Raw genomic sequence first — 14,469 nt, 5'->3', positions numbered from 1 at the left:
TTGAACCATTCCGAATTTTAAGTTTTAAACTTGAAATAATATATTAAAAGATAAAAATTATGATATAGTATAAGAAATATTTTAAAATTATATCAAAGTAAATATTTTTATGTATAAAATAAAATTTTAAAATTACATATATAATGTCGGGTTGATTTGATCTCGGGTTGGTTTTTTTTAGTTAAAACCAAACCAACCCAAATATAATCGGGTTTTTTTTTTCCAATACAAAACCAAGTCAAACCAAACCACTAGTCAAGTTTTTTTTCGGGTTGACTCAATTTGCAGTTTGATTTAATTTTTGGTTCGGTTTTATAGACCCCTAATTTACAATCATGATAAAACTCGAGAAAATATCATGATTAAAACCTATATTAGGAGCACCGTCATACATCAATACTAGGGAAAAAAGCTAATTATAATGGTCCATAGACGTGAGATGTACATGAAAAATATCATTGAGGTAGTAGTACTCACTAGTCAAATCTATTTTCCGTGAAGGTTGAATTCTTGAAAGTGAAATGCCAACTGGCAGGCCCAATATTAACTCCCAATTAACAAACAAGTAAATGTAGTTAATATTTGGTGAATAATTTAGAGTGAGATAACAGCAAATATTAAATTGAAATTTGATAAAAGTGAATATTTTGGATATTTGTCATATACATATGCCAAAAAATTTTTTGTTAAATTTGATTCGTGGAAAGTAGAAAAGATTTAATTAACTAATATGAATATTGTGATAAAATACTTATGATAATCATTATTTTTTAAGAATTGAGTAAAATTCAAACTAGACAAGTAAAAAATGTATTAATTTTCTTTCGATTTGTAAGTACTTCCTTCATTCCTATTTACTTGTCAAATAGTATTTCCTAATTTGATTTCTCTTTTTATTGGTCATTTTTTACGAATCAAGGAAGGACAATTTTTTTTCTTCCTATTATACCTCAAATTTATTACTAACATTGAGTTAATATCTTTGAAAAATGTAGTCAATATAGATGTTTAAGACTCTATCAATTAATAGGGATAAAATGGTAAACTCACTATATCAATAATTATTTTTTTAATAAATGTGTCAAGTCAAAATTTGACAAGTAAAACGGGACAGAGGAAATATATGCTAGAAGAGTGTCAGTTTGCAATATTTAATGCTCCATAAATATTGTAAATATCTTCTTATCGCATGATCCCAAAAAAAATAGTACTTCCTTCATTTCTATCTATATATCGTCCTTACTGAAAATAGATGGTCCTTAATAGTTATCATTTCACAAAATTAATGTATAATGACATTGTTCTTCTTATTGGGTAATGCTAAATGGCCAGAAAATTTGGCCAGAAATTTAAAAAGTCTATGATATCTTTTTATTTTAAAATAAACTGATATTTTTTCTATTTTTTAATTAAAAGGTATTAAAGTTAAAAGGGTAAAAATGTTCAAAAAGATAAATAACATGAGTAAAATATCATTCTGGCCAAAAGGATTTTTTTCTTCTTATTTTACCCTTTGAAAGTTATTAGCCTTGAAGCATACATTTGCTCATCATAGAGAAACTAACTTATTAATTCATTTTCATTGATCAAATTAGTTAATCAAAGTAAATTAATATATGTTCATTCATTGAAAGTTGACTTCAAGAGAACACTAAATAAGGATACAATGATAATTTTACCTAATTTTTTAAGGAGTATAAAATCTAAAATAATGAAAATTAAATAGAAGCGGAGGGAGTATTAAGCTAGTAGCAATAGTGATGTTCATTCGTAGTTCAAAATTTTAGCGGAGTGCTGTATGATAATGAACTCTCTGGCAATTAAATATTTCATTTGGCGGCTCTAATACATCATTTGTTTAAAAGGAAAAGAATACTTGTACCAAAAAAGAAAACTATTTAGAGGTTACTTCTTTACTTTTATACCATCCTTATTTTAACTATATATTTTGATGGTATTAAAGAGAAAGAAGTAGTGTGTCAGTAAACACTATTTCATGATATCATTAGAGTATATATATATATACTCTGATGGTATCAAGGAGGAAGAGACAGTGTTTCAGTGAAAAGATTGTTCAATTATTATTTGATACGATTAAAGTATATGAATACCATCAGAGTATGTATATACTTCGATGGTATCAGCAGTGGTTCAATGAATGAAACAAAAGGGGCAGTCAGATAAATAGTTTGGACCGTGGATCCGATCAGAATAAATATACTGAATTGAATCCAATTTGGATAAATATTTTATCTAATAGATCCAATTTATGTAATTTTCCCTTGTTTAAACATCTTTTTTTTCCTTTTGTTGGTGGTCCAAATAAATGAATAAATATTTCGGTCCCAAAACTCTTAATAAGTGATGGTGAGGGCATGGAGGATGCGTGGTTAATTAATTCTTTGAAAGTATTTAAGAAAATCATGTTTCATGAGGTCCCAAAAACACAAATTCTGCAAAATGTAATTTCTACTTTCTTCATTTTCAGATACATGTCTATTTTTCCATTAAATTATATTATTGGAAATTCAACTACAAACTTGTCCTATCCACATTCCATTTCCACCCAATGATTATATATGCATATTCTTTTTATACTTTCTCCGTTCACTTTTAATTATTATGGTTTCTTTTTTTAGAATCAAACTTAAGAAGTTTGACTAACATTTGTTTATGTATTTTTTCATCATATTGATATGCAAAAAATTACAATTTATAGTACTTTTCGTATAGTTTTTGAATATCTAAACTTTTTGTTTAAAATATTCTAATTAATGTAATCTAATTTAACTTTGAAAATTAGTCAAATTGACTTTCGAAAAGCACAACATGACAATTAAAAGAAGACGAAGGGAGTAGTATTGTTTCCTTCTTACTTGGATGTGTTAAATAGCATTCATCCTTTCAAAAATACACTATCTAACACAATACTTAGCATATTAGCAATTCTCTAGTTTGTATTTGTATTAACTATTTTTTCTTTGTCGCAGTATGTATACATTATTATATAATACGTATAAACTCTTAAATAATGTATTTATCTTGAATAAATGTATTCACCTTATATAAAAGTGTATAATGTGCCGCTAACTACAAAGATCTAGTTGCAAATTCTTGTTCAAAACCTATTTAAATCTCCACAAGTGACTTCAAATTTTGTACAAACAGGAAATGAGTGATAATAGCAAGAGAACAACACTTGTACAAATTAAGATCAACCTTGGTATGATTCCCATAAGACAATAGTTGAGTTCAATATTTCTGTTTCATTACATAATGAAATGTGGACAGAATACAAAACTTTTACACCCATCACTATTACTTTGCCCTATATATTCCTGATAAAAGAATGTTGTTGCTGCTGCTCTTTGCACCAAAACAAATACAAAATTTGACTACTTGCTGACTCTGAACCTTATGCTATTGGAATTACAATTATAAACACAAAAGAAGAAGAAAAAATATTTTACAGCAATCTATATTTGGTATTAAAAAATTGAAAGGGAATAAGAAGAATGAATATACAACAAATTGAATATATCCACCTAGGATATTTTCAACAAATCTGTAACTATAATGCAAGAAACCCTCGAGGTTCCATGGCCTCACTCGTGTAAAAATGGGAAGGCTGGATGCTCGATAAGTTCTGTTGCAGGTTTGACATCTGCAAAATCCTTTACTTGAAGTGATTCTGAGACTTCATCAATAGAGAACGGGATGCTGCATTAAGAAGATATGTATCGGTTATACCTAAGGTTATCACCTAGTTCAAAAGATTGCACTTGAGGATGTTTAGGTGTATTAGTACAAAATCTAGCCTTCAGGTTTACGAATAATTCCTTCTTTCTGCTTATCCCTTGCAGACTAAAATATTATTTGAGCAATTAATCAGTTGAGGAGGAAATTCAAATAAATTGGACCTCTAGAATATCAGCCGATCAAAAATAAATAAAAATTCATCAAAAGCAAGACAACTAACTAACAAAGTCTGAACTTTCAACATCTTTCCTTCCAACTAGTATACATCATTTATAGATTTGAGTTTAACCTGAATAGAGAATATTTTTTCCTAGAGACCAGAAGAAACTTAAAAGTAACTTGATACTTTTTGTTATAGGCACAAACAACATGAAACTAGCTTATTTACTTAATACTTCTGTATATATGGGGGGAGGATTCATCCTTTGACTTCTCATTTCTGGCAGTATTGTTTTATAACATAATAATTCTGGTCACAGTTTTAAGTCCATATCAGAAAGAATTTTAAGCTTATCCTCACCCCTAATGTCCATTAAACACATCCAGTATCGAAAAACACTTCCATCTGCTCAAACTCAATAGCTCACGAAAAATAGCGATGAATCTTGTTCGTTCTTAATCAACCAATGGATGAAGGGTAAAGAACTAACAATTGACATTTTTTCATATTTCCAGTCAATATAATTATTATACAAGGAATAAAACAAGAAACTAGAGGATTATATGCAAAAGAAAGGAAAAAACAAAAGAAACTAATATTCTTGTTCAAAAAGAGAAAGAGCTAGATGTATGTAGAAGCATTGAAAGATGTCCTCTCTTTTATTTTTAAGTTGAAAAAGCTCATTGAAAGATAAACATTGAAAAAGCTAATATATAAGCAGAAAGAGAAGGTAAGGACTATTTATGCCTCAACTCAAGGATAAGTACTAACATAACAGTGGATCGGGCAAATTTCAATAACAGAAAGTTGTCATTGACAATTTGAATATAAGTTTAAAGAAGAAAATAGAAAAGTCCCAGATAGTTTACTGACAAAAGTGTACAAAAGGTGTGTAAAGCACAATTTGTAAGTCAAGTGAGTGGAGCGAGTACTGTAGTTGACTTTCAGAGATCTATTTGATGGGGGAGCAAATAATTATATACCTCTGCTTTTAATTACACAGGGAATTTGAATGACTGAAACAGGTTAATTGTCAAAACAATATCACTAACCAAAGAAGTTTTCAACCAGGGATAATAAGAAGGAAGAAAAAACCTGATTGAACTAATGGAGAATAAGAGTAATTACCATCCCAAGAGACCAAAAAACAGATTTAAGTTGGGCAATGTAACTCCAAATACTGCCACCCATTTTTCCACGTCATTTTTCCTCTTGTTCTCCAGAATGTGATTTTTGTTTCTTTTCTACCACCCCCTAAGAACAAACTCAACACCGACTTCAAACCTCGAGCAATAAAATCAAAGTATTCAAACCAATTTTAGCCGAAGACCCTTTTAGAACCTAGAACTAAAATGCCTTCAAAATTTCTCAAGAGTGAAAGTCAATTGTTCAAGAATTTTTTTTTTCTTTTCCCCCCCCCCCCCCCACCCCCCGAAACATCTTTCTCATTGTTTTTCCACCATAACCACCCGTTCATTATCAAATGACTTGAATCTTTTTTTGATAAAGGTCACTTAAATCATCTTCATCATTATCTCTTTTAACATTATCAAAGGACCTAAAATCATTTCATCAAGTTTTTGTTTGAATTTGATGATTTCTGCAGATTGAGTTGGGTCTGACTCGCAATATTCTATACAGAAAAGGAAGTGGCGTTTTCTGGAAGTGGCTCTGACCACAAGCTGAGGAAGTTGGAGTTGAACTGGGTTTGGGGTAACTGTAAGAAGAAGAATGCCATTTTCCCAAGAGAGAATGCCATTTTCCCAACTCTTGTTAGGATAATATCGCTTTTGATTGAAAAATATGGTGTTTTCTGTCCATAAGCTGTATTACTAGCATTCTTTATCACTCGCGCGCATTGAGTTAATACTCTCTGTCCCACATCAGCAAATAATGGGGAAGATAATTCCACTTCACAAAAGCTTGGGGGTCATAGGACCCCTATACAAACTTTAAGGTGTGCGGTTGGAAAAAGACAGCAAGTTGAAGTGAGTAGTTCTTAAACAATCAAGTGTTTGTATGCTGTATGCCATACCTTTGGAGATACCAAGTTCTTAAGAAGAGGGCAAGGTAAAAGAACAGGGTACGGCGAGCGGAAGAAAGAACAGCAGAGATTAGATGATCATGTTTCTTGTCCAATATTTGACTCGGAGGATGACAAAAATTCACACACAGAGGATAGTTTCTCACCTTGAATTATCATCCAGTAAGAAAGAGTTGCTCTCAGCATTGTTTGAGTCCTCTGTCATTAACACTCTCATGCTTGATATGACCTGTAACAAGAGAGAAGGGAAATTCAAAAGAAATTCAACTATAGGTTGAAAATGTACTGGGACTGGTTATCAAAAAAAAAAAATGTACTGTAGGACTTCAATAAGACAAAAGCCATCAGTGTGCATATATCTTACATCTGGGGAAACACTTCGTGTATTATAGTTGTCATCCCAATAGAGAGTACAGATTCTGTAAAGTTGCTGGACACTAAGAATCTGCAAAAGAAAGAAATTTAGAGAGAGAGTACATATAGTGTTGTATGTTAAACTCAAGTGAATAAAATAAGAGGAGAATTTGACAAAGAACTCTTTCAATCTAAATGGCTAAATGTCAACAGAAAAGAAGACTATTTACAGAACAAACATTGAAAAGGAAAAGAGACTTACAGGACACAAGTCATTGGTGATCTCATCATAAGATATTCTATACTTCTGATGAATAACCTGCGGACAAGTAACAGGAAAGGGAAATTGCATCAGTTGTTGCAACACATAAAAACAAACCCAAAAAATTATATTATCAATTCTTAGTTGCAATTTACATCTAAAATTGTAGACATGAACAAATTCTAAAAGGAAGAAAGAGCAACAATTATCTGGCAACAACTAAGTCTGACAACTGCAAATGCTACAGAAGAAAATAAGAACTAGTAAGGAGCTAAAAGCCTTGAGAAACTTTCAATAGCTTAGTCCAGCACAATACATTCAACTCTGTATAAATTGTCAAGGGACTTTTGTTACAGGATTAACCATGCCTACTTGCTGGAAACTTCATGGAACTACTTGTATACTGGGATCTTTCCCATCACGTTAGTAAATTATTAGCATCATCAAAAGAATTTCACGTGAAACTTGAAAAAACTAATCCAATAATTTAAAAGATCAAGGCAAAACCACACATGGCATTAGTGCAGATAAAAGAAAGAAGTCAAAAAGTGATATCCAAATAAAATAATAAATGAGGCACATATATAGGAAGGGCAACCATTTAAGACAACTCAGCCCTTCAACACTACCAAGACCTTCACAGTTTGTGGCAAGTTAATACAGCTATATTTCTAAGCAATGATACCAAGAAATAATCATCACAATTAACATACCAAGAACCCAACAGCTTGTCTAATATGTTTGAGTTCATCCCAAGAGGAACCTGCATACTGCAATTAAAGAACAAAAAGGAAATGAGTTCATTTTTTTTCAATAAAGCTGACAATAATGAGACATGAGTAGCAATGTGTACAATTACAAACATGCCGAACTTACCTCTTCTTTTGCTTGGCAGCACCATAGCTCTAACTCAGCTAACCCAGCTTTAACATATTCCCCATTACTGAATGTACAACACTCTCTTCGAAGAAGAAGACTGCAAATTGAAATATGTAGCTGAATGAACATTTGACAACTGGCATATAATAAGAACACAACTTAGAATAACAAAATTCACTCACCTGTTAAACAGTTGTACATTAATGTAAGAGAATGTCTGAGTAAATATCTTTTGAACAAGAATTGGAGGCACCTAAAAGAAACAAAATTTAGTTTTAAAATTTTACTCCACTCATCCATAGATATATATAAACTGCAACCATTAGCTTTTCTTGGAAATTTGGTAAAAGAAAAATGTAATGAGATCCATACAAAATTTTCTTTCAATGTACAGAGAAGAGAGTTGAGGCCTTCAATAATCCGCTGCCAATGATTTGTCGAAGTGTCTTTGCCAAAGGATCGTCCAGTTCTCAGACTTCCTTTGGCAGTCCTTGGTGCCTGAATTTCAACATATTACTATTGTTAGGTAGAAGGAAGGCTACAATTGACAAACAACTCAGCCCACAAAGCTACACTAAAATCTGAAAGAGAATAGGAAAATCTTGCGCTAAATTCGAACAATCTCAAGAACCAACCACAAAAGAGAAGAAGCAGATAATATATATATATATATATAACATTTATGTTCTAGGCAACAAAACTTCAGTTCTTCAGTCAAATATGTAATCAAAAGAAGTTTAAAGTACATAAGCTTAGATACTCAGTTTCTCCATAACTCAAATGTTCAACTGCACGGCTATCATGATTGTGAGAGAAAGAAGGGATGGTGCCTTCCTTTGCCACAATAGGACCGACGGTTAGTACCTCTTCACTAGGCGAGGAGTTCCTGGGAGATAGCCCTGGTTGGTGTGCCTCAGAAGTCATGAGTGCTTGTCTTAGTGCGCACTGAAGTGACTCATATATTTAATGCTAAGGGAGGTGAGATTTGAGTCTGTTCAAAGCATCTCATAAGTAGGTGTGGTAACTGATTGTTTTATGTTAACATTCATCTCACCTTCAGCAGCTTGCATGGCCCTAGCAATACCTATTCATTGATAGCATCCTTTATTTTTTGTTTTGATAAAGGTAATGTTTCATTGATAGCGTCCTGTTGGTTTATTATTTGCTAAGCACAATGGTTTAGCCTTAAAGGAACATTGACACGATATGCAAGTCTGCTCTAACACCCGACAAACATCACCAGAATATTACCTTATCACCAAATCAATGCAGGTCTGCTCCAGCTTGTTTAATTCCTTTATCTTTACAAAATGTTAATCACTATAACTTACAGCTAATAATTGTTTTCTTTGGTGAGTTATAATATTATTGTACGAAATAACCTAAATTGTTACAAATACATGCATCTCATTTCAGATGAGCTTATTTCTCAAGTCTTAGATCATCAAGTAATAAAAGCACAAGTATGCAGGTTTATAGGGATATGTTGATCTTTTATTATAACTTGAGAGATGGATAACATTCTTTATTGAATTAGAGCTATACTCAATAACCTAAAAAATCAGAAAGCATGTCCCAAGCACTATTTGTGAAAAACTTCAATTTGTATGGCTAGAGCGAACTATCATTCTTCTTCCCTTGGTACATTCTAAGGAGTAATATTGACAAAAAGGGAGAAAAAGTATGCATCAAAAGAGAATTTTACCACATGACCTGGTTTACTCATGATCAAATTCAAAGGGTATACTAACTAAATGCTTCAAGACTTGATATACCGCAGGAAATCATTTCTTCATGAAATATGAGTGATGTGATGAGCATTATAATATGTTCCCTTTTTCTCAAGAGGATGAAAACCCCTACTAAGTTACTCATTTGACAAGGGAAACAAAAACACAAAAAGAACTTTCAGAATGTTGACCATTCTCCTAAAAAACAATACAAAGAAAAATTAAGAGAAGTTCCTGTATAGAATCCGACCTCATACCCCATGAGACACAATATTTCAAATATTTATTAGCAATTAAGCAACAACCTCTAAGAGCATCCTAAACTTGGTGAAGTGGTAAGCCAAAAAAAAAAAAAACAGAAAACTCTTACAAATGCAGTAGTGGATTTCTGAGAAAATATTTCGACAAACCTGGATGCATAAGGAAATGAGTGATCCCAACTCCTTCTTCAAGTTATCCCTAATAATTCCATAAATCTTTTCAACATATGCTGTAAGCTGCTGCTTGAAAAGCAGAGCAGGGTATTTTGCTTCAACTTGACGCACTACCAATGCAGCTGCAGCTGCAGCAAGGTTGACAGCAGAAGGCGACGAACGAAATCCCTGAAAACAACACAGCATAATCAGAAAGAACAGACATGAGAGTCAAACTACTATAGCTACTACTCTTGACAGGACTACAATTAAGCTTAAACAAGGAAGAAAAATTCAAAAACTTCAATACCATTGTCATTCTCCCAAATAGAGATGTCGGAGGTTGTGGTTTGCGGGTAGGAGTTGCACCAACTGAACCACCTGGTTTCAGACTTTTTTGGATTAAGAACAACAACGTTGAGGTATTCGACAGCCAATACGCCATGTGATCGTTGCTTTCTTGATTCTGCAATCAGTAGATACTTTGTTATGCTTCAAGTTAATCACAATGGTTCTAAATGCGGCATCAAACTTCAAATATTTGACAAAAGAAGGTTGCACTCCTGCTTCCCCTGTATTCATTGTCTCATGGATGATGATTTAAACAATTCAGAAGAAAGCGCAAACTGACAGATATTTTTCCTATTCCAAGCTTTAGTAATGATGGAAATTATGTTGAAGTTTACTAGACAATGATATTCCTATTCCATGTTTCATTGATGATTGAAGTTGCCTCTAAAACTTAACATTAAGTTAAACCTTAAATGTGGTGTATCAGGTTTATTTCAAATGGAAAGATATCAATTCATAATTCTGATCGGGTTTGAATGTCTAATAAATTTAAAATTTGGAAACTTCTACTTCAGTGTAAACTAGCAAGCAATCCTCCAGCAAAATGAAACATAAGGACTTCCTAAATCAAGAAAGTATTTCACATTAAAATGTAACACCCTATAGTTGTTGATGATGATTTGACGGACAATATAGAGCAGCTAACTGAATTATGCAAATATAGGAAAAAATATAATATTCAAAAGCTGCAGCTAATACTTTCTGCAATTCTCACGCTGAGACGCAGTGCCCATCTGCTTCACTACTCTAGGATTTATAACTTTCTTTTTCAACCTTGAAACCTTTGTTGCCATCTACAGGTCTCTGATTTCCAGCTATTATCTCTGAGGTCACACCTCCAGATAACCTCAGATTGGAAAGCTCATTTCCAGACAAGAATCAGAAACCTAAGGTATCCGTTAAAATGTGGAGCTCATGAACTTATTCAAGAGAAAATATTGATATATAGCTAGTAACTCCACCAAATCTGTTTGTGTTACTGTTGCTTGGGCACACTAATTCAACCAACACTGATAACCCTCCCTCTCCCACTGACAGCTTCAAAAATCAGGAATTGATATTTTCCACAGGTTCAGTTAAGCAAGATGATTTGTTTCACCATACATAAGATCATCAATTCCCAATAGGAAAGAGAACGTTCATTGTTGACATCCTCAAAAGAGAACGATATAGGTAAATATGTTGATCTATATCATATTGACTCCCCCCCTCCACAATGGTTTAAAATTTAAATAGGAATGTTATGAGCAGAGTTTTTGTCCTTTCCAAATCAATGCTAATAGCAACTGCAAAAATTGCTTTCTTTTTTTGATGAAAACTGCAAAAATGCTTTCTCTGTAACAATAATAAAGATGATGGATGTTATCTCTATTTTTTTTTACTTAAATGGACATTTAGCTCCTGGCCTTAAAAAAAGAAGCAGGTAATCACTTTTTACTGCAGTCAGGTGATTATTGTCCAACCTCTTCAGGTTCCTTGATACAAGCCTTCAGTTCTTAAAAATCCATAAAACATGCACATGCCAATGTAAATAATCAGCACCCACAAGTACTTACCTCAATAGCTGAACCAATCATCTGAATCAAACGATCGAACACACTGGTCCTCTCAGCTTCAAAAGATTTCCAATGGAGAAGGCATTTGTAGATGGTAAAAGCTGCAACAGGCTTTCCTTGGCTGAACCCCACATCCTTCATCACACAGTCAATGAGTGCATCAACATCCTCCTGTAGCAAGGTCAACAAAGATTTCATTTGACAAAACTCTCTATCAGGAATTAAGAAATAGATAATCCAAACTATCTATGGAATCACATACGTGCTGCTGTCGATCAACAGGAGGTCTCCTCATCTTGCTGTCGGGGGTTTCAAAATTTTTAGAAGGTGTGGAGGAACTTAGTGCATCCTGCAAAAATTAGTCCTCTCATAAGCAGTAAATAAGAGTTTACAGCATCCTGCAAGTGATTTAGCTTAATGACTACAAAATCATGTCTTACAGTAGTATAGTTTTCATCATCAAGATGGTGTCCATTTTCAACAATCTGAAAAAAACAAAAACAGTGCCTCAAGTTTGTTAACAGTATTGATCAAGAGGAAAGAGAAGAATGAAAATGATGACTTTTCCCCGGTAAGTACCTTAGAGGCCAGACTAGGTGAATGATCTGAAACCCGCTTGGCAGGGGTTAACAGGCCCTGCTGTCGAAGAATCTTGTTCTCAGATTCCATGTCAACAATTTTCTCCTCAAGCCTAGTAGCCAAAAGACCCAGTGATGAGTAATGTGTCTGTATGACAACAACAATTTTACACATTTATCAATTTACGCTACATATGCCTAGAAGTTCATTCAACCTTTGCATAGAAGTCTTCAACTGAACAATCTTGGACTCTGCCTCCATCGCTTGCTTCAACCGCTCCTCACTAAGTTTGTTTGTCTCTTCATATTTTTTTTCTGTTTCACCAATCTTCTTTTCTAGAGAGCTTACCATAGTCTAATATTCAAAAATAGTTATCAAAACTTGCACGCTGAGTAGCTTCAGTTAATAAACTTACAAAGCAACAATAGAAACGACTTTAAAGTTTCAGTCAACTTACCTTTAAGTTCTCATTTTCAATGCTAAGTTTGTTCATCAATTCATGGTCAATAACGGGGACTTCCTGAACAATAGGGATCTGCTCGGCGGCCCTTATTGCATTTTCACGTTCTTTGACAAGCATTTCCTTGGTTTCCTTGAACTGAACTTGCATCTCCTGCAAAGCAGATTGTAATTTTGCATTTTCTTGTGTTTTTGCTTCTTCAACATCCGCCTACAAAAACACAATTTGAATAATGAGCTGGAAGGAAGAAAAAAATGATCACGTAAGGAAATAACACTTGAGATGGGACAAGCTTATATTCTCACTAGCATTATCTCATACTTCTTTTATAAGGTAAGGTATAGAATTATCTCATACTTATATTCAGCAAGCACAAAAAGTTGTTGAAGTTTTGGCCCATTTGTAGAAAACATGTGTTCTTTTCAAGCTAAGTATCTTTCACAACCAGTGGGATGCTAGATGCAATCTAATCACCCACAGACTACTATTTCCAAATGATATGAAACAAAGAATGCAAGAAAGTGATCCAATCGTTCAAGGCGCTGAAGCAGTCCATTACTTAGACCGAGTGCCTCTATTCTGGTGCGTTATTGTTCCCTTCACCAAATAAAATTATAGTGCTCCATGTATCTGTTCTAGTTCTAAAATTGCCTTCAAAATCCTTAACCTAGATTAACAGGCAATTGTTGGTATTCCTTATTTTTTAAGTCAACTTTTGGTGTTTCCTTCCCCGTTTTTTAAACGGATCAACAATGGCACAGATAAAGATTGAACAAGATGGTTCTACAACTTGCTTTAGAGAAAAGGATATTGTGCACCATGAAAGAACAGCTACCAAAATGTGGGTGAACAATTATGCATATAATTCTATCTAACTGACCCTCATGCGTTTCTCCAGCTGCAATCTCCAAGTTAATTCTTCAACTTGCTTCTCTAATTTATTCTTTGCAGCTTGCAGAGCCCCAGTCTCCCGTGCAGCCTGAAAAAAGGATGAGTCGAAGTAGAACTCAGATAAGAAGCAGTTGATGAGACCAAACCCTGATAAATAGAATGTAGCGATAGAACAAGACTCATATTTGCAAGCATTTTCGCATGTTTAGCTTTTTTCAGTTGAAGTGCACAATGCATGGAACAAACTAGAGAGTCGGCTTTTATTTATTTATTCATAACTTCAACACGCCCCCTCACGTGCGAGCCTGATTTTTTTCATGAGCCAAGCATGTGGAAATTGTTTTTGATAATGGGTGGCGGTGAGACTTGAACCTAAGACCTTTGCCTGCTCTAATACTATGTTGAAGTGTGTGACGATCACATCTAAAAGCTTAAGTTGTTAGACAGAGTACACTTTTTTTTTTGAAATAAGACAGAGTACCTCTTATTTATTTATGTGTTAAACATCGAATAAAATCAATTCGGTCAGATGTATAAAATAGAAAAATAATGATTATAATGATGTAGTTATTCTTTCATTGAGCTTAACAATTTTAGGAACTTAGAAAAGCCAGTCAACTCAGCAGTAGGGAAAAATTTGTCTAAAATGCAACTTGAGTAGCTGCACATAATCACTTTTGCAGTCCAAGACTCCAAGTGATTGCTAAACTAAGGCCTTAATTCTTAGTACTAGCCTTATTTGTAGTCTTTAATTCAGTACTATGACTTGCAAGTTCATGGAGGTAGATGAGCCAACTTAAAGAACTTTTTTATAGTGGTGGTATCAGGTAGCTTGCATAAATCTCGACATATCCACTGAGTACCTGCTAGGCTGCTACCTCCCACCAGCATAAGTACCAACAACTCCGTCTACCAAGACTTAGGCATATAGGAAGAATTCACCAAGTGTCACCTTTATTGAATTTGAACTCAGTTCCCAAGGGTTGTCACTGCAACTATCCAATCCGTAGACACCCCCCCCCCCCCCCCCC

General features: G+C 33.7%; 1 protein-coding gene across 1 annotated transcript in view; it reads right to left on the bottom strand.

Moving 5' to 3' along the window:
- Window positions 1-3,202: 3,202 nt before the first annotated feature.
- Window positions 3,203-14,469, bottom strand: part of LOC102581429 (myosin-6) — a 21,513-nt gene continuing 10,246 nt past the window's right edge. The window contains exons 23-39 of the mRNA XM_006350222.2: window positions 13,428-13,526; window positions 12,545-12,757; window positions 12,302-12,441; window positions 12,088-12,199; window positions 11,949-11,993; window positions 11,771-11,857; window positions 11,509-11,679; window positions 9,912-10,067; window positions 9,599-9,790; window positions 7,831-7,956; window positions 7,641-7,711; window positions 7,456-7,555; window positions 7,293-7,349; window positions 6,580-6,636; window positions 6,328-6,408; window positions 6,110-6,192; window positions 3,203-3,720 (exon numbers count right to left, since the gene is read on the bottom strand). Of these exons, the coding sequence (XP_006350284.1) occupies window positions 3,606-3,720; window positions 6,110-6,192; window positions 6,328-6,408; window positions 6,580-6,636; window positions 7,293-7,349; window positions 7,456-7,555; window positions 7,641-7,711; window positions 7,831-7,956; window positions 9,599-9,790; window positions 9,912-10,067; window positions 11,509-11,679; window positions 11,771-11,857; window positions 11,949-11,993; window positions 12,088-12,199; window positions 12,302-12,441; window positions 12,545-12,757; window positions 13,428-13,526 (1,905 nt within the window). The 3' untranslated portion in view covers window positions 3,203-3,605. The remainder of the gene's footprint in view (window positions 3,721-6,109; window positions 6,193-6,327; window positions 6,409-6,579; window positions 6,637-7,292; window positions 7,350-7,455; window positions 7,556-7,640; window positions 7,712-7,830; window positions 7,957-9,598; window positions 9,791-9,911; window positions 10,068-11,508; window positions 11,680-11,770; window positions 11,858-11,948; window positions 11,994-12,087; window positions 12,200-12,301; window positions 12,442-12,544; window positions 12,758-13,427; window positions 13,527-14,469) is intronic.

This window comes from Solanum tuberosum, unplaced genomic scaffold, assembly GCF_000226075.1.
Source record: "Solanum tuberosum cultivar DM 1-3 516 R44 unplaced genomic scaffold, SolTub_3.0 scf00115, whole genome shotgun sequence".
Taxonomy (NCBI): domain Eukaryota; kingdom Viridiplantae; phylum Streptophyta; class Magnoliopsida; order Solanales; family Solanaceae; genus Solanum; species Solanum tuberosum.
Note: the sequence above shows the minus strand (reverse complement) of the source record. Positions and strands in the feature narration are given on the sequence as shown.